General features: G+C 34.7%; 1 protein-coding gene across 4 annotated transcripts in view; it reads right to left on the bottom strand.

The window, feature by feature from the left end:
• Positions 1-21,440, bottom strand: part of LOC117237018 (EH domain-binding protein 1) — a 59,930-nt gene that overhangs the window by 28,422 nt on the left and 10,068 nt on the right. For 3 of the 4 annotated variants that reach the window (XM_033500572.1, XM_033500571.1, XM_033500573.1), the window contains exons 2-4: positions 16,625-16,875; positions 9,873-10,051; positions 8,578-8,666 (exon numbers count right to left, since the gene is read on the bottom strand). In XM_033500572.1, coding sequence (XP_033356463.1) covers positions 8,578-8,666; positions 9,873-10,051; positions 16,625-16,776 — 420 coding nt within the window. In that variant the 5' untranslated portion in view covers positions 16,777-16,875. Of the gene's footprint in view, positions 1-8,577; positions 8,667-9,872; positions 10,052-16,624; positions 16,876-21,440 lie in introns of those variants that run through there. The other variant, XM_033500574.1, reaches the window with a different exon arrangement.

Raw genomic sequence — 21,440 nt, 5'->3', positions numbered from 1 at the left:
GTTAGAAAAAGATGCTAACCGCCCTCGAGGGAAAGTTGCTAGTGGGAGAACGTCGTTCGTTGAAAAATAGGTCTCCTCTATCTTCTCGTAGTTGGGACAAAGACTGTTTGTCTGTTTGAAGGACTTTAGTTGACTAAATCTTAAGATTTATAACGGGCCCTCGAGCTAGCTGAACATGTACTGCGGAGACGCATCGACATCTGGCAATCATTTTACTCGAAGAATAGGGTCTGCGTGTGGCGAGCTACGGGACAGAGACCGTTGGAATGTTTACTGTCGAGTGTTACAACTATTTCCTTTTTAAGGAGAGCCATACAATTACTCCATGCCTTTGTAAGACAAAGCGTTCATCCCGTGACAGCGGCTACGTTCGACGACTGGCTGTCGCCTCGAGCCCAAACTCATTATCACAAATCTCGAACAATTAAAATCGGATTGAATGACTACAATTGTTTAATTACAGCTATAGTAGACTCTAGATTACAATGTTTCGGGATTATCCAAAATTCCAAAGGCTCCGGTGTTCTCTCATCTCCGACAGATATAAAAGTACAGGCTGAAGAGTGTGCACAGTAATGTTTAACCCTTTGCCTTACGATTTAAGTTCCAATAACACGTGCCATAAACAGCAACGAGGTCAGTCATACGTCGAGCCATTTCACTGTTTGGCTGAGCCTTTGAAGTTGTGCAAATTGCACATGTCTTTTGATATGTAAATGTATGTAAGGTACAACTAATTTTATTTTTCAAGATGGTTAATAAATATTTAGTACCAATTAATCATTGAACAAGAAAGATTTATTATCTTGAAGTAAATAATGAATCAATAATATTGACGTACCACGTCCCTCACACGTGTTGTTTATGTTTGGCCCGATCGACGTACCACGTCTCTCACACGATATAGTAGGGTAAGGAATTAAGGGTAGATCAATTTCATAATCGCTCATTTACGTTTATTGATTGATCCAGAAATGAGATCAACTCTGTCAGCGATATCATTCGCATAATTGCATATTTTGGTGATCGGATCGATAAATCTATGGCGGCACTCGACACCAACTAGTGTCGCACGACGGCAGCGTAGTGGTTAGCGTCTTAGGTTACGAACGCTCGGGACCCCGGGTTCAAATCCCGGCGATCGTAGTCCGATTTTCCTTTCCATGGCATCTAATTAAGAAGAAAAGCGGCAGTACCTCCCCTTCCCCTCCCTCAGCAGCGACATCTACACCAGCAGCAGTACACTTATCTCGGCCTCTACACCAGCAGTAGCACTATCACCCACAACTATATTTCCACCTCAAACCTAATATCATTATTAAAAATTTCAATGTGGAAAACAGGTGTATTGCGTAAAGCAGATTGTTTGTGCATTGAGATTGACCAGTTGGTGTAGCGAGGAACAGACTACTAAGTCATCCATAATTTGAAAAGAATTAAGATGTCAGCCAACTTTCTGCGGTCCTCGAGTGTCAATTGCAGTGTCTATGGAATACAGACAGTGTGGTAGTTGTAATCACAGCTGTGAATAAGGTAACCTAGGAAACGTAAGTCGTGATCTTTTAATAGGCTGAACATAATATTTAATTTAATTTAACGTTTAGGATGCAGGAGCCATAAAACACTAGCGTGTACTCTACGTGGGGTCCAACCTAACAATTGTACAGAGTTTTCAGCGTTAGAGGGTTTCTCAAGTCCTTACAAAATCTGATGAAGATAAAACCAAGTAATTAGTTTGCCTCAACAGTGATATTTGTAATATGTTTAGTGTATGATAACTAACCATTATAATAAACGCAAATCGGTCACTGTTGACCGATGACAGGATGGCGTCCCTTAGGACGGAAAATTATATTGCTTATCATATCGCTTGTATTTTCGACCAATCGCAGGGAGACACAATTGTGAGGAAACACGTCAACGGGAGTTGTAAATTCCCGTTACGATTATGATAATCGACGGTGCGAATAAATCGATCCCCTGATTTCCGTTGAGATAATAGGGGTGGTTGAGGTGGTATAACGCTGTGATTAACAGGGTTATAAAATTTATATTTCCAATACTTAAGAGGTACACTGATGAGTATGTATAAGTTAAGTAAGTGGTTGATTTAAGGATAGAAACTCGGTAATCACATATTGACTATTCTAACGATGAAGAATAAGTGAAGTTCGTTCGTATGTGATTACGGAGGAAAGCTCGGAGTGGGTGTCTTTATTAATTATGGGTATTGGTCTGAAGTTGATACCCCTAGTTTTCTCACGTGATTCAAGTATAGAAGTAATTAGGCTGAACCTTCATTTTGACAGAAAGATTTTAGCACTAACAGATTTCTGACTAAAGCAGGAGGAGGAAAAACATTGCCTATACTGATCATCGAGTCAGTTAAATGGAGCTCGATGGAGCTCATTGAAATATCATGATATTGTGAAAATCAACAGGGAATAGAATACACTGATTCAAAAAGTTGGACAAAAGAATCTACGATAGCCTAGTCAAAGTCGACAGTTGCAATTCATCTTGCCAATTCATACATGCAAAGATAGGTTAGTTAAATCAGTACGAATTGACAAATTTGCAGAATGACTTCGGGTTTGCCGGCAAGGTATTTTCAATAACACGGAGGTAAGCGGGCTAATCATTCATACCGCAGCGTTTACATTCAGATCTAAGGTTAACAAAATTAAAATCACTCGTATTCAAATCATACCAAATTAAATATTCAATCAAATTAAGATCGTTCATATTAACTCATATCGTTAGTCTGCATGCAGGCTTGATGTGAACATTTTTTCTGTACAAACAATACTTCAAGCTCTGTAAAGAACCATCTCGGAAACAAGAATTTGTAGACTCGTGAAATGATCGTCGGTGATTTCAACATGCCGGTAAATAAACGTTATCGGCGAACACGGCGTCAGTGAAATTCTGTCTATGAAAACGATTTAAAGCGAGGATTTAAAGGTAACCTGCTATAGTCTTGATAAGTTTGACAAAAATTTACTTGAAATTATTTCTGGATTCGTTCAAATTTATAATAAACCGCTATTAATTATATATTGTATGAACAATGTTCAGTTCTTGATGATCTCTTAAAATTAATTATCGCTCGTAAAATGTGAATGCAGTCGAAATGGATATTATTCAATCTGCATGTTCGATCGTTTAGCTATTTCCTAGCTCAGAATATATTAATAACGTATTGTACTACGGATTGCGTTAATGAGACGGTAAAGTTACCGTGCTCACACCAGCGACGATTATTTAGTCGTTGACGTCAACTTACTCTTCCACAAACAACACTGAATAAGAATAAGACTAAAGCTGCATATACATGTATCATGTGTAAAAATATGAAGGACTTTTTGCATTTAAATGATCTACATTCGCACGCAACAATGAACCGAATGGTAACAAACAGTGGCAACACCACATTTGCAAGCATCAAAATTCCTGTTTTAATATTCCAGTGCAATGTATAAGTAAATTGCAATTAACGACTTTCTAGAGAAACACTTTACCTAAATATGCATAATCTTTTTAATAATGATGTATAAACTACGTATGTAAAAAACGAATTATTATTATTGTAATAAGTAAAAGTATAAATAGAAATTCAAGATAATAAAGTAATATACAGCTGAAAGACGTCGCCACCTAAATATCTTCTTTGTTCCTCAGGACTTGAAAAATATTTACGGCACAATTTAAATGATTCCAATGGTGGAATACCCTAGAAGACAAATTTCTTTATCGGGTCATTAACATTTTTTCAAAACCATTGATACTTTTTATCTGGAAGCGTAGATTTTGTTCTATTGCATCTTATAGTGGATGGAAAAATACCGAAAGTCAAGTTGCCGAATAGTTACCACCTCACCAAATTCGATGCCCTTTAAATATGTTATCAAGGACATCATTCTGAACTTCTTCCTAAGTATATATGGGGTGGTCGGTTTTAGCCTTCGAGTTATATACAAAAGTATGCCATCATGATACATAAGGATGGAAAAAATAACAAATATTCCAGTCCTTGAATTTCAAATGGAAAGCAGAATATAGGGTTAAGAGGCTATTGAAGTGGTGGCAGTGTAAATGAATTTGTAAATGAATTGACGTATTTTTTGAAGAAATAGACAAATTTGAAGAAGTGTTACATAAGAATATCGATAATGATGCGATGACATCAACATCAGATATGATTTGGGCAATTTTATAAAATATATTTATTATTTATTTTTTTATAATATTAACTTTATAAAACATAGAAAGAAAATACGCAGACATATGATACCAAACATACTTTTATGGATAACTGAAAAAGTAAAATCGATCACCCTATATACGTATATGAAAAAATTATTCAGGATAATGACCTTGAGAAGATATTTTTAAGGCATAGAAATCGATAAAGCGTTAACTATTCGGCAACTTCACCAAAAATATACTTTAAGTATGTCTGTTATGTCTGCATCATGACTTGGAACTTGTCAGGCTATGCCAGAGTGATATGTAAATTTATTGCTTATGTTATAAATGTCCAAAACTGACGTTCGTCGGCAGTGATACTTTCTAACACGAACAATTACAGATTGTGATGCACTCTATTGTTTCTGGTAGAGTAGCAGCACAAGCATTAATTATGCGATTCGTCATGTTCTCTGGAGTGGTAGGCTGCTGTTGGTAAATTTCTTCCTTTAGTTTTCCCCAAAGAAAAAATCTAATGTATCCAGGTCTGGCGAAGTTATTGACCAGCTGTCCAATGGCAGCAATCCCATTATGTCCAATTCAACGATTTGAGAATTTTTAATGTATAGTCCTCAGGCAAAATAGCTCCAAAAAGGTTAAACAGTAAATAACGATAGCTAAAATTTTATTACGCGAACTTATAGAATTCCTATATAGTACTTAGTAATTAGTACTTGTGTTCATATTCCATCAAAAACAATACTTATTCGTGTGAGAAAATTTGTAGCTGCCGGCGGATATCACTTTAGACAGTTATACATAAGCAGTAAGTTTACATACTATCTTAGCATTGTCTTGCAAGTTCATCACATTTTTAGTTTTCGAGGTCATGATTTAGTCATACTCGAATGCATTTTTCATCCGCTACAAGATGCAATAGAAAAAAATGCACGTTTCCCGGATAAAAAAATACCAATGACCTTTAAAAAAAAATAAATGATAGGAATCTTACGAAAATATGTCTCCTAGGATATTGCTCTATTGATACCGGAATTTAAAAAATTGTGCCATAAACATTTTTCATGTCGTGAAGAAGAAAGGAGATTTTTAGATAATAATCTCCTCCTTCAGCCGATACATCCTGCATTAACCTCGGAAAGGTTTGATGTCTGTGTTTGGCATTTAAAATTTGTTTGACTTTCGTTTTCATGTGATCAAAGTTACTCTGTATCGTTATTGCATTTTCCACGATCGGCTATTCTATGTAACATAGCAGCAATTTCTGGTATAATAGTATGATAATATAATGGTATTATTGAGTTTCCTGTTTATAAATTTTCTCAACTTCGGTAAATATTTGTTAGCGTTACGTGTTTTATAGAGGTAATGGCAAGCATCAATGTTTCTTAAGAGGCATCGGTCTATATCAAACCGATAGCCACGAGTTCAAACTTGACAACGAATTCTAAGAATCGAGAATGTTATAGTTTCAGCTAACGAATTCGCTAATTCATAGTTTCGGTTGACAATAAGGAGCCCGATATCTTCTTAATTAATACGCAAGAAATTCGCACGTATGATTGATGATACGACGTCATGTCGCATAGACCACGTCGCATGTAGGTAGGGTAATAAGCACCTTTATCTGACTAGCATTCGGCAGGGCTAACACTAACCGTTTTAATACACTGAGTGACATGTTTCTGCACTCTCATATTTTTGACGATGATGTTAGTATTAAACTGATTAAATTAATTCACGAAGACTTGGGCGAAAAAAGACTAAATTATTGCTCTTCAAAATTGTAGCACTATGAACAACAACTTAATTTACTTAAACCAGGAGAAATTCTATATTCAGATTATTATGTGATATGGACAGCAGATACATTTGGATAACAGAATGTTCGGATAGTAGGTATTCAGATAATGAAAATTCTATTTGTATAATTGCACTCTTTGAGACAACAGTAACATTTAAATGCATAATTTCGCTTAACTCGGTTGAGTGACCGATGATGACAAAATAACAAAAAAATATAATTATTATTGTAGAAAAAAATAATCTTTAGAATAGAACATTCTAAAGACCATCTTTGAGCTTTCTTCGATCTTCTATTTAGTAACAAACTCAAAAAAATAACTTCCAGATAAATGTAGTTATGACCATAGTGTTTGAACAAAAGGATCAGAAGTTGTTTATTCTGTGATTATTCTAGATAATTCAAGAATTTATCAGTTAATTCATCGATTTATCATTTAAATTCAAGAGTTTATTCTCGAATTAATACTTTATACCCGTACTTCGGTTCGTAAGTTGATCTGATCCTATAATCGATTGCTTTGTCTTCTGGGGTTACAGGGATGCGGTACTACAAAATAATATTTTCCTGATTATAATCATCGAACGTTTCATCACTGCGTCACATTCGTTCTTTTGCTTAAATACTTTTAACTACAATCTAATCTTCCTATGAGATTAATCAGTAGTTTCTTTACATGTACAATTGTCGTGATTGATGTTGCTTCTCATTGGATTTGCTCCCTATTAGATTTCTGTATATCGTTTGTATCGAGTCGCATGTCTTTTTCAGTGCAGGTTTGCTTTCCCATTGATAAAACATATTTTTCAATTTCCTTGATAATTCTTCTGTCGTTGTTCTCCCTTTTAGCTTTAAATATTCGATTAATTTTTTATCGAATTTTTATCTTAATTGTACATTCACTGAGGAGGTGAACTTGTTTCTCTAATGCCTTGAATGAATCAGAATTTTCATAAAATCATTTCGATAAATCAGCAATACCGTTGATGCTTATCGTTAAATCCGCATATTCCCAACTGGCGTTTGAAGGGGCGTTTTTCTGTATAAGATATCATTTTCACTGTGAAGCAATTCTAATTTGTGCTTCATCGTGTTTCTTCCTTTCTCTGTCTCTCTTTCTCTTTATCTATTTGCATTATAGTTTTATTTCTCATAATAGTTCTATTTCCCCCTATAAGTTAGGATAGAGATTAAATTCATTATGCTCAAACTGATATTCATCTGTACCATTCGCTGCTTCTCCCAAATTAATGCTTCCTTCTTCGGTCGATTATTCTTGTGTTCGTCCACGATTCGAATGGATCCACGATGATCTTGATGTCAGATGTTTGTAATTCCATACAGCGAAGAATCTCTCATAACTTGTTGATCGTAAAATCCGTTGCAGTATTCAGTCTCATGGATATAACTTTATATAATGACAAAAACTATAGAAAATCCAGAATCATAAGGTATTTAAATACTACAAATAAACGCACATTTTCAAACACAAATTTGATCACATAAAGTCACATAACGTTCCATAAAATAACATAAAATTACATAAAGTCAAATCTATTTAAGCATACGATTCACAATTGTAAATTCATAAATGGCACACGTCAAAGTAAAACACTTAATCGCACTAATTACGACCGTGAAGATGCACCCCGCTTCTGAATCCTTAAGGGCGTTCTAGCGTTTCTTTATGAATGTACGTACGTAGAACCGCGATGACGCGATGACGCGATGACCGTCTATCGGCGTTAAACGAAGTTACGGTAAACATTTTCTGCAGACGTACGACTTTCGGCAAACTATGATGCGCTGGTCGCGTAACACACCATACGCGTTAAACCAAAATCATAAAGTTCTACTATTTGAGTAGTATTCGAGTTCTACTGCTTAACATTTGTTCGTTAAAATGTTAGAAGTAAAAGACTTACTACAGTTATAAAATTTTGAAACGTGCATACGATAACGAAACTTTTTGCTCCTGTATAAAATCATCAAGCGTTAAGACAATTTCGAATATACATGTAATGCTTTAAAAATATAAATTAAACTTAATACGAATAAACTGAGAATTAAATACGAAATATCAATATTTATTAAATTAACAACATGAGTAATAAAATAATACTTAACTTAAAAAAGATATAAGACAATTGTTTAAATGTCATTTCAAGTGCTCGCGAAATTCTTTAGCAATGAACTTTACAATAATTATATTGCATATAACATACGAAACTATTTTACACAGCAGAACATAAACAGAGAGCAGAGATAGGTTTTAAAATTTTCATGAGATGTCCAGTCATTTTTATAAATGTAAACCTATCTTCCTTTTCCTAGATAAAGTATTTTCGTATCGATAAAATTGATATATTAGTTTGTTCTATAATATTCATAACAAATGCCCTATATTTGTATATTCATTAGTAAAAGTAATTCCGAATGTACTTCATTACTGTACATATAAGAAAAAATGAGTTCGTAAACCTACAGCTAAACTCTTAATCTAATCGGAATTAATTTAAAAAATATCCAATAATTTTCTACGTTTCGTACAACAAAGGCTTCTGTACCTTTTCTTTCGGAGATTCAGACACTTGTGTGATTCTTTCCTCTACGGTTTCAGTCGTTCTACTCGCTGGAATTCGTGCTGGAGATGAACCTACAACGTTCAAAAAAAGAACATTTAACCATACACGCGTTGATATATATAAATACGTATATATATAGAGCGTTCGACTGTAGGTGTAAAAATGTTTAAGGTGCGATTCTTGAAAATAATGTGAAAATCAAGAATAAAAAATTGCGTTTTCGGATTTGTTTTTCATTATTATAAATTAAAAATCGGTTGAAATATCTGTGTGCGAGCAAACCTTACGCGAACGAAAGTAGGGCAGTCCAAGCAGCGGGGAACACAGTGGTTCTCAAACGGAACAAAAAATGGATGCTAGCTTGCCTCATACAACTCAAAGAAAAAGTAAACGATCCTGCGCGATTTATGAAAAATGCGTTTTATGAAAAAAAAAATCGCACATATATTTTTTCTAGCCCTTTGCCTACATAAATAATTAGTAAACAACATCACGTGTTAACAATGTTTATACAAAGTCCAGAAACGCACTGTTATTGTCCCGTTTTTCGTTCGATTTGAGGACCACTGTGATCCCCGCTGCTTGGAACTGCCCTACTTTCGCTCACGTAAGGAGGTTTGCCCGCACGCTGGGATATTTCAGCTGATTTTTAATTGACGATAATTACAAACAAAGCCGAAAACACAATTTTTTATCCTTGATTTTCGTATTACTTTGCCTTTAAGAATCATCTCTTTAACTTTATTACAGCTATAGCCGAACAGCCTGTATAGTTACATTTTGTATCAGATAGTGTTTTAGCGTTCACTTTATAAACGAATTGTCATCCATGTTATCGACTGCAAAAAGAATTGTTATCTTTTTTAATTATTATTTTATTTCAAAGAATCAGTAGAATCCGTTTTTTCCGAAAAATATTCTAATTATTATGTAAAAAATATACTGCTTCCAAAGTATTTATTTATAAATATCAAGGTTGTAAATATTTAACAGTGCCGTTGATGAGAACAAAATATACTTGAACTAATTTTTAATGTAAACGTTTGTCTCTATCGTCCATACTGGATTTACCGTTAACTAAGAAAATATCACAGATTTGTAACTTGTGGAAAGTTAAACATTATGTTTACGATGGAATTATTAAAAAAATCTCCCTTGAAACCAAATAAGTTTGCTTCCCCAGTGCAACCGAGTCAAGTATTTAGATAGGCTGGTATAGATACCTCATTTTGTACAACTGTGATTGCATATATGTGCCGTTGTTTGTACGTACTTACCACTGAAAGTTTGATAGAACTGTGAAAGGTAAGTAAGGATCGATAAACGATCAGGTACAGCACAGGAAGCCATATCTTCTGCATCCAAAAGTGCTGGTATTCCAAGATGTTGCTCTGCAATTCTAAAAGCCAGTTCATTGTTCCCATATATATCGTTCTTGTCTAAACTGTCAAAATCACTGCAACCAATATAAAGAATAGATTATTTTTATTGATTATTCCAGCACATCGCTGTCGTAAGTTCAGCAACATTATCATAGCGCAATTTCAGTACTTTACAATCTCAGTGTTAATAATTAAGTAATAACAAATAAAATATCTAGGAAAATGGTCAAGTGATAAAAAAGCTTATGATAAATACATATATTTTGGGCATTATTTCATACACAGGATATTATAGAACACATGGGCCCCACTTCGGAAGCTAATTAAACGTAAAAACAACGAAAAAATTTCATACAAACGTATGCTCTGTCTGCCTTCTTTTATGAGATATAACGAATTTTCTGTTTTGATTATGCATTATCTGATTGCCTTTATAGAAGCTGCTGAAGATGACCATTTCAAGCATTTCAATTGCATGTCAAGTCAAGCCTATAAACGTCTTGCCATGGATTCAGTTGCACTTAAATGGCTGCTGATCTTTCCTGAATTTGTTGAAATGGTTATTCTATTTTGAACTTTAGCATTTTAACCTTTTGCAACAGGTGGTGCGTACACGATAAATTCATTATATCTCATATACAAAGACTGAGCACACGTTTATACGAACTTTCCCCATTATTTTTAAATATACAATCAGCTCGAGAAATGGGTCCTACATGTTCTGTTACACCCTGTACAGCACTACAGTATACTATACAGTATACAGTATACTACGAATAGTAGTGAATAATTGTAATATGTTTAAAAAATTAATAAGTATTGAAAAAGGGAAACTAAACTTATACATAATGTATCTTTAAATTATCGAGCACTAAATACTAGATAGATCATACACCCCTGACACATGTCTTGCTATCAACCACATCGTATATAACCGGATCGTCATGGGCATTCTAAACTTCCTTTGTCACTCGATTCCGTAAATATTTATGGTATAAACAAGCTCACGTCCAGCCAGTTACGGTGCTCTAAATACACTCCATTGATACAAAAATTCAATCATTCTTACAGCAAAATAGCAAAAGGCAACAACAAACAATTGTAATATTTACATATATTAATAGAAAAAACCTATACAGAGTGGTTGGTAATTGGTGGTACACGCGGAAAGGGGGTGATTCTACGCGAAAAAAGAAGTCGAAAATATAGAATAAAATTTTTTTTTTGTGTTAAATTTTTCCATCGAGACAACGATCTACAGTGAGATCCGTTATAACGAGACGCGATAAAGTGCACGCGTACCGAGCGAAAATTCAAAGTCGATTTTCTCGAAAACAAAGCCTCAAACGAAAAATTTTTATTCTATATTTTCGACTTCTTTTTTCGCGTAGAATCACCCCCTTTTCGCTTGTACCACCAGTTATCAACCACCCTGTATAATCGAAGCATTGTTCAAAACTGTACTATCTAAAATTGTTAATTGATTAAAACCTTTCACGGAGATGTAACTTACTAATAAGGGAAGTACGATATCTCGGAAATTCATCAAAATTTGTAACGTTGCAGAAATGTATATTAAGTAGATCCAATGTTACGTAAGTACATTTCTCATTGTCGATGAAACGAATCTAAGAATGGAAATGTCTCCTTTAAAAAAGTGGAAAATTGTTATATTATGCGAATATCTTCGAAATTGTATTTGACGTTTAAAAGAAGTTAAATACAAGATGCTACAAATAATTTTCTAAAAAGACAAGTGCTATCGTGTAAGTTATATCATATTAAATAATTCTACAAACTTGAATTGCGATACAAAAAATTCGATTATAATTTCGGCAGTCCATAAACTTTAAATAGTAATGACAAAACTCGGTTTGTTTATTGTTAGAACGAGTGGTACACTGAAAATAAGATTACGAGAGTAGATGTATTTTGATTGTCGTTGTTCGAAATTGAACCGAAATTCTTTAATACACGCTCGATGGAGCTGAAATTGTAAAATTCAGATGGGGTATAATAAATACCTATTCGTCGATGAGACAGATTTAAGGCCAAGGAAATCTAATATGTAGGTAGAGAAATAACAATATCGATAAAATGATAGATCTCCGTCCGTATTTTATAGTGCTGTCCGGAAAGTACCTGAGAAAGGAATATATATGCCTGTATATGTGCGAGGTGTATCCAGAAAGTAAAATCTGATTGGCTACTAAAAACAAGCAGAAATTTATTTTCAAATCCTTTGACGTCCATTGCATTCTACGCGTATTAAACTACTTTGCTACGTAATTCTTACCCTTATTAAGGAGCCCAGTTTCTGCGATGAAACGTGCAGCTAAATCCTAAGGTAAGGTGGCACTCAGAGTAAACATATCTTTTCAAGTTTCAAACGATGTGACACAATTTCGTCACTTTCCATTCATACCCCTTAAAATTTTACGGCCATGTTTCTATGAAAGTGTGTCCGAGGTTATGTTCACGCTGGGCGCCATCTTAGGAGGCACCGTTCTATGAAGCGGGAATACAAAAACTAAAATCTTAATACGGGTAAAAGCTACGTAACAAAGTAGTTTAAGATATATCAAATGCAATGGATATCTAAGGTTTTAGAAATAAATTTCTATTTCTCATTAATGCGGTGAACGAAGAAGTGGCCACATACGTTCAAAGATATTATCCCCGTCTTTTCTTAATATTAAACCTACCGGCACTTCGTGTATACCTATTCCTACCGTGTGCAATCAAAATGACCGGTAATTAAAGTAATAGTTTTTATGATTTAACTTAGATAATGGTTAATTTATAACTAAATCTATATAAAATAATGAACTTTCATAAAATTTCGTCCAAAACTCCTTCACTTTTGTTTAATTTCAATTATAGACTTAAATAGAATTACACTTTTATTTATACAGAGATATATCTTATTCAACTTCGCTGCATTTTTTACAAATTATCTTATTATCAAATGTACATTTACCGCATAAATATTTCCAGTATCTTAAACAAATTTTCGTAATTTTGTAATCTTTACAATTTTTTACTTGATAAGTTTTTTGTAGTAATGAATCTGAACTTGTTGATAGTTTTATTGCATGGTTTTTCCCCGCGATTCTTTATATAAAAGTAATGTATGCGCCAGGTTTATAACAATTTTGTGAATTCTTTGTAAATTGGCCCCATACAGTAGATACCATTGCAAATTTATTGGTTCGTAAATGTTGGCTTCTTTCACTCTTCTTATCAAATCGTGTAAACCTCGTAATTTCAGCAAAGTCATTCCTGCTCATTGTTTTTGAAAAAAGTGCAGGTCTCCAAATTTTATTCCACAAATATGAGACATCTAAATTTTTTGCCTAATATGCACCGCGGGCATATAGCAGAGCGATAAATTCATCTAGTTTTGTTGCATCTAACTCCATCTTAGTCCCCAATGCTATAGATGTTTCTTCTTCCGTACATTTTATTACACGATCCCTTATACGGTGATCGATGATAAGATAAAATGCAGTCTTCACTTGTCCTTTCATTATATGCCGTTTAGCATACCCCTAAAAATATTATGAACTGATGTCCTGCCAGGTTTGGGACTTGCATCTATTTCTTTCCAAACTGTTCCATCGGGCCCAGTCTCGCTCTCTGCTATCAACGATAATTTCTTTCCTTTTTGCCCTTACGTAGACGCTTATTTATAATATTCAACTCTGATTCGGTTGTAAATAGCTCTTCACGTGTTTCCATGCCGTTTTCAGTTGCTGAAGTTTCTTGTTCACCGCACACTGAACACAATCGTCTTCTATGTCCGTTATTCTTTTTTATACTTTTTTTTTTAAAAGTCTCGACATTTCTAAGGTAGATATTTATCACAGAATAATACCATGTACGGAATACAAAATTATTGTCAAATTTGATATGCTTTACTTTTCCTTTTATAACAACTTTACACGAAACGCTCTGACATGCTCTCTGTCTGAGTTTTAGAGATAACAAGTTTAGATGTCGACTGATTGACTAACAAACTGAGATGTATTCTAGTCGAAAGGACAATAGCAAGTAAGAATATGGACTGTGACGGCGATATTTATACGAAAATATTGATGAGTATTGACCGCTCTCCACCAACAGTTACTCGAGGGTGGAATTGAGAAAGCTTTTCCCGTGTTTTATCGCAATGAGCAAGAAGCACCCTAAGAAACTTCTCGACTTTTGAAATGTTTGTAACAATGGACTGTAAAAAATGCTAATTTTGTGGCGGTTCCTTAGGATTATTACAGGCCAGAGTTGATATGTCTTGACAGCTGGTGGCTATCTTGATCGAAGGATGGATGTTTTATGACAAGATTACGGATGTAACAGCTGTTATTATTTGTTATTACTGATTTTGTTTGTCACTTGACCTTGAGATAGCCCTTTCTTTGTACTGATTGCATCTATTTTAAGAATAACTAAAATATTTTGTCGAGCGGTCAAAATGACCGCTCACGGTAGACAAGGTAGAGTACAAATTTTTCTCAGAAAATAAAAGAGCAAATTAAAAGTAAATACCGAAAAATATATTGTATGCATATTTTAGGAAAAGTCAGAAATTATGAAGCGATATGATAAAGTTTAAAGATGGTTAAATTTGTGTAGAAGTTCGAGAGCGGCTTGTTAATTATGCAGAACTCTGGTTTCAAGCTCATATACCGTGGGAAACACGTGTGATATTCAGGATGGCTTACGCCAACTCGAACAGTCACTAAACACAACAGTTTTTACATCTTTATGTTGCCTATTACATCGCTTTAACTTTTCTATAATATCTATGTATCAGATGTAATAGATGTAAAAGAAATAGAAAACAAGAATTATTTATTTTGAAAAAATCGAAATTACAATTAATTTGTCGTATTGAAAATATTGTTATAAACATATTACTTATTATAACATTTCACAACATTGTCCATACTTACATAAAAAGGTTAAACCTATAATATAAACGAGAAACGAGACAAACGGAAGAAAAAATCCATGTATATGTATTAGGTCATCCCATAAGTTCGTGCCGACTTTTGTGTATATATTTCATGTGTCGGTTTATAAACATACGGCGATAAGGTACCAATGCACTTGAGCTTAGCTGATCGAGAACAGGCTAGAGCAGATTTTCGTGGGTATAAGATCGTAATATAGTGAACACAGTGACTTCTAACAGTAAAAAATCATGAGTGAAATGCGTATCCATTTTCGACATCTCATGTCATAAATATGAATTTCGGAAAGTAAGTTCTGTAACAATTGCCACGAAAAACATATGTGCTGTTTGCGGAGAAAATGCGCTTTCATCTCGCACTTGTAGGAAGTGGTTCCAACGTTTTAGAGCTGGGAATTTCTGTTTAGAAGACGAGGGACGCTCCGGGCGTCCTCCTCAGACAGACGAAGATAAAATTCGGGATCTTGTTGAAAAATCACGAAGTTTGACAGTTTAAGAGATGTCAAATGTTCTGAAAATACCTAAGACAACGATTCATAAGTGTTTAAAAAAAATGGGGATGGTGTCAAAGTTGAACGTTTGGGTGTCCCATGAACTTACGGAACGGAACCGTCTTGAACGAACAACAGCGTGCATGTCATTACTTGCGCGTAATAAACACGAACCATTCCTTAAACGCCTGGTAACTTGTGATGAAAAGTGGATACTTTACGAAAACCCTGAACGGAAACGTAGCTGGTCGCAACAAAATCAGCCACCTCAACGCTGTGCAAAACCAGGATTACATCCACGTAAAGTTCTTTTGTGTGTATGGTGGGATTATAAAGGAATACTCTATTTTGAACGTTTATTTAGTGGTGATACCATTAATTCAGACAAATATTGCACTCAGTTAGAAAAATTAAGGGAAGCACTAGCTGAAAAACGATCAGGTTTAGTGAATAGGAACAACGTTATCTTCCATCACGACAACGCTAGACCGCATATCGCGAAAAGCGTTAGAAAAAAATTGTCTGAATTTAATTGGGAAATTTTACCACATCCCCATATTCCCCAGACATTGCCCCATCTAATTACCACCTGCTCAGAGCATTACGACACTTTTTAGTAGGTAAACAATTTGAAAATATTGACATTCTCAAAAATAGCTTAGAAAATTATTTTAAAGAAAAACAAGAGAACTTTTATCGAGACGGAATAATGGCCCTACCAGAAAAATGGGAAGAAGTTGTACAACGAGAGGGGGATTACATTTTTTCATGAAACTGAAAGGTATGTAAACGATCTTAACATATATAACCGCTCGAAAAACGGCACGAACTTATGGGATGACCTAATATTAGGTCCAAGAGAAAACGGATTCCATAGTCCGTTAATAAAAAAAAAAGATGAAAAGAGATGTGAATGTATAAAAGTAAATCTGATCTACATATCGCAGAATGTTGTGTTTTAAACGATACCGTACTATGAAAAATTATAAACTATAAAGTGTATTAAACAATGTTATTATATCGGTTAAAATCATAAATATTAAAATAATAAATCATGGAAATTATACGCTATCAAACGCAAATGGCTAAATGATTATAATATCGTAAAAATGTATCGGACTGGCAAAGGATTAATAAACCCTTAGAATGTACCATTCACGCTAATAAATTATGGTTTTACTTACATGAGATCAGGTCGGAAGTGATGAATCATTGCACAAAAAGCGAGGCCATCTCTCCAAGAAGTTGTCATATTCTGCACGTTTACATCAGGATAACCCTCGGTTATTCGCCGACACCAAAATTCTAATGCCTTTGTACCTCGCTTTTCGCCCATCTTAAACTTTTGATTATACTTTATAATCTTTCAAACCTTCTTTTATCCTTATATGGACGAGATGGCAATAGTCTGTCCTTGAACCCTTGCACGAGAACTCTGTAACGAATCATAAACGAAAATATAACAATACTTTCGCGTTGATAAACCACAATCTTGTTTCTTATTCGAAACTTTTAGATATGAACTGTGGTGTTTTCTGAAAGAAAATGTTTCATACAGTAGATATAATAATAATATTCGATCGGTGATCCTGCGAGATAAAATAAGATGAGAATAAAAAATAATATAATTGCGTTTAAGATTTTGTTTTAATAATGTCATAAACGCGTAAAAATGCCCACGAATTGCGAAAAACGCACTTCGAGCAATAACGGAAAATAGCCATGAGTTGAAAATAAATACATGGCGAATAATTATCAGGAAAATTCGTACAAATGATGAGTGATCACAAAAAAAAATTCGCTTTTTATATGTATGTCTAGGAAAGATACATAACTACCAACGTGATATAAATCGGTGCTTTTCAACCTTTTCATATATACGAACCAGCGAAAATAGGAGAATTATTTCAGGGGTAATTATTACAGAGCAGAAGTAAAAACGTTATTTATAGCACAACATATGTAATAACTTCTATCTTAAATTCTTTATTTAAAATTTTTTAACTTCTTATTATAATATATAATGTATATAACAGTAATTTTATAATAGTGCTTTGTTTATTTGTTCTTGAGCATTATATTTAAATAAGTATTACAAAGCATTATATTTAATGAAAATTTCCTAAAATAATTAGAAACCGATCAGTGAAAAAGCTACTAATAAAAGAATTAAAAATTAAAATTGAATATAACAGGATTGAAATTTTTAGAAAATAATATTTGATTAAAGCGGAACTATTGCGAAAGTTTCTGTTACTTCTTTGCAAGAATATTTGATAACCGCAACTCGAGTGCTGTTCCGAAAAACAAAATACTGCATTGACATCCATTCTATCTCTTACTTTCGTTTTTATAAGCCGAGAAAATTTTCTCATAAATATATCCCATGAAAGGGTTGCTAATCCATTACTTCCTTTATGAGTATCCTCATTTTCATGATAATTAATAATAGTCAAAATTTTGAACGGTCTTAAATGCTCGCTTATTATTATATCAAATATGAATTTCCGGCTGATGTCTAACAGCTGTCGAAAGATCTTGCAACGGTGAAAACACTCCTATATCTTCTTCTTGTACACGACTCATTTCTGTTATTTCTCAGTGTAAAAATATTTGTACAAAATGCTTGAAGAAAAATATCAAGTTCGCTGAAATGCAATATGCAAGCTTTTATTAATGCGGAATTTCGTTCTCTCCGAAACTGTTTTACTTCTTCTCTCAGTTCGAAAGAACACGAAAGAACCTTTCGTTTCGATAGCCACCTCGCTTCCGCATAGAGAAGAATATGCTGATGCTGCGAGTCCATACTGTGACACAGCGTCGTAAACAGCTTTGAGTTCAAGTCTCGACTACAAATTTTATTTATTATTTTCACCGCGCCATTCGTCAAAGTGTCCAGTTCGGAAGAAAGCTTTTTGTAATTAAATAGTGTCGGTGAACTATATAATGGGTGGACAACGTTTCATACTCCCACACATTTGTTACAAACTGTTAACCCTATGCTTAAAAATATTCATTCAGAGCACAAAATATTTTCGAGCTGGTACTTCGTCCAGATAAATCAAGGCAACAAAGAAGTTCTTCCGCGAAATCTTTATCTTCGCAAGATATTTAGTTTACGTAGTGGACTATATAGTAGATTGGAGTCTTCTGTCCCGAAAAGGGTCCGGAGATCTGTGCGAGGATTTTATCAAATTTGAATAGTAACCTTGTTATTCAACAAGAACATTTTGCTAAATTTACAACCCATGGCATTAAATGAAACTTGATGTTACAAAAAGATGAATACGTACAGATGATTGATTTGACTTATATTTCGAATAAAACCCAGTTGCGAATGAATGCTGACGAATGAACGATTTTAGCCAGCGGCAGTATCGATGGTATTCTGATCGCAGAACGATCTCAAACAGCAACAGTGAATTTTCTCGGACTCTAACTCTTTTCTTGCGACTGATAACGATCCTTTGTTTCAGACCGGTCCTCGGGCATTTATAGCTAGTGATAATCGGCGATCATCGTCAGTAGCAAATCAACGCTCGATCTAGGCCAGCGCATAGTTTAGTTTCGGGTGGCAGGGACTGCTGTGAGTGCTTCCACGCACCTCGCTTCCTGTACGCGGTCGAGTTCGTCCAGCCGTGTGCTTGTGTTCCAGGAAACCACGGCATCTCTGCCCGACACATTAATGCTAAAACAATGGCCTGTCGTTGAAATAACGAATTTTTCCCCTCCATAGTTCCTTAGAGGGCAATACAGCAGACATATCTCTACACGTTACAATCTACGCTGTCATTCTGGCCAGCACTACTCTAAGCGCATAATTAGTAATAACGGTCGGCAGCTGTTTAAAAACACTAATATAAATAGTAATACGCTAACGCGGATGCAATATTTTTGCGGATGCAGATATTTTTTTCGACAAAGGATTGAGTTTTACACGGAACTTCTCAGCATTCGAATAACAAGGTTTGCTCTGAGTATTTCTTACTTACTTAACCCCTTGCCATACTTTTACGAGTCTGAGTCGTGATGAGAATTTTGAGCCAAACCTCGATATCACGAGTTAGACTCGCGGTTTAATTTCATGTCAAACGTGAATATCACGAGTCTCGCTTGTAGTCTCAATCTCGAGCCAAGTATGATTGTATCGAATGATGTCTTTTTTCTAAACACGGGCGCGGCTATCTGCGCAATCAGTCGCACGATCTCATGTTTCAAGTTCCGACATTCTGTCTCCGTCGCTTCGGCTCTTTTCCTGACCATTCGGGTACAACGTTTGAGCCCTGATTCCTCCGAGTTAAATGGTATGGCAAGGGGTTAACAACAAACCGAAACTCGCTTGTATGAACTTAATCTCTCACTTTCTAAATCCCGCATTTTTTTTTTCTTTAGTTCCAAGTTGTTCTACGTTTCTCCAACATGGTTCCAAAAAAATAACGGTTCCAAAAAATTCATCTCGAAAATTATCGAGCCCCAAAAAGTAAATTTAGAGTACGATGCAATAAAATAAAATTTGATCTCGAAAATTATGCTCGAGATAGATGTTCCACGAACTTTTTTCTACAAATTTCTACACTGATCCAGAGGTGTAGAATCACGCTACGGTGGCTTTATACTTACTTTTTATGCACCCTGTACGCAAGTATGTTTTTTGTTTGTTATATTTTTCAAAGTATTAATTTTTGTAAGGTGTTGCTATTAGTATTTTTATACTTAAGACATTTCGAAAAAGGTTGGACTCGTTTCATTAATTTTGTAAAGCTGTTTTTCGTAGTAGATTCTCCTCATTGGCGAGTCTGTCGTGGCGAGTGGTGGGACAAGGCTCGGGAAAGGCGCTTCAGAATAATATCTTTGGCCGAAATTATACAAACCTGAAATTCTTTTATGAATTATAGATATCATAAATTGTTCAAAAAGAGCCGGTCTGCCCTCTTGGCTGCAAAACAAAATACGCTTGCCACTTGAACCAGCATGTCAAGAAAACAAAGTACATATGTAATTTGACTTCAGATGTATCAATAGGTTACAGTATAAAATGTAAGAAAAACGTAGTTTGCCAGTGTTCTAACTGGATAAATGCTGCCATCCGAGATCTGAAGGGACGCCCCGCGAGCCACGAACGCCAAGAGCGCAACAAATTCTTTCTTCCTCTTAGCCAAATAATCTAATTTTTTGTCATGTATATTTACTTGTACATGAAATTTACTTCATAAGGTGTTGGAAAAACGCATTTTGTATGTACGGTCGTGTCTATGCATGTATCTTTGATATCTACTGAATATTTCTGTATTATTTTGCCACAATATTCATGGATAAGGAGGATTTGGATATCGAATGCGTAAAAGACTGAATTCTAAAGAGCATGATGTTTATTACTCCCTTAGTATTTACTAACATTCCAAAAATGACCATCTTTTGCGATCATGCACCAGCCTAGTAGAGTAGAGCTGGAGTTCGCCGCGCGCCCATGCATTCGTCTGTTCGGATAGATCACTCTACTTCTGGCAGACAACATCTGTCCTATTCCATTCGAAGACTGACAGACTATGCTTTCTTACATCTACCTATACTATAAACCTATACTATACTATAAACTATTAACATAAAAAAGTTAATGATTTAAGTCACACAATACTTCCCTTTTTTGTCATACTTGTTCAAGTGACAGAGGCGTTTTGTTCCACCGGTAAGATGGCAGACCAGCTTCTTTAGACATTTCGCGATGTCCACAATTCACAAAAAATAACAGCGTTAATGATTTAAGTTAACGATACTACTTTTTTTGCATAATTAAGAGACACCTGTCGAATTTTGTCCGGCGCGTATCCAGACAGACTTCTATTTTCCATATATGTGGTACAGAAATAGTAGAGTAATGTTAAAATAAATGTTAACAAGTTGGTCTAAAGTTTCTGTCGTTCTCAGGCTATTACAGTCGCTCGAGTTAATCAAATTCAATTTCACTATTACCCTCGTTTATATTGTATTATATCATATTAT

The sequence above is a fragment of the Bombus vosnesenskii genome, unplaced genomic scaffold (genome assembly GCF_011952255.1).
Source record: "Bombus vosnesenskii isolate JDL3184/JDL3185 unplaced genomic scaffold, Bvos_JDL3184-5_v1.1 scf7180000013353, whole genome shotgun sequence".
In the NCBI taxonomy this organism is placed as follows: domain Eukaryota; kingdom Metazoa; phylum Arthropoda; class Insecta; order Hymenoptera; family Apidae; genus Bombus; species Bombus vosnesenskii.
Note: the sequence above shows the minus strand (reverse complement) of the source record. Positions and strands in the feature narration are given on the sequence as shown.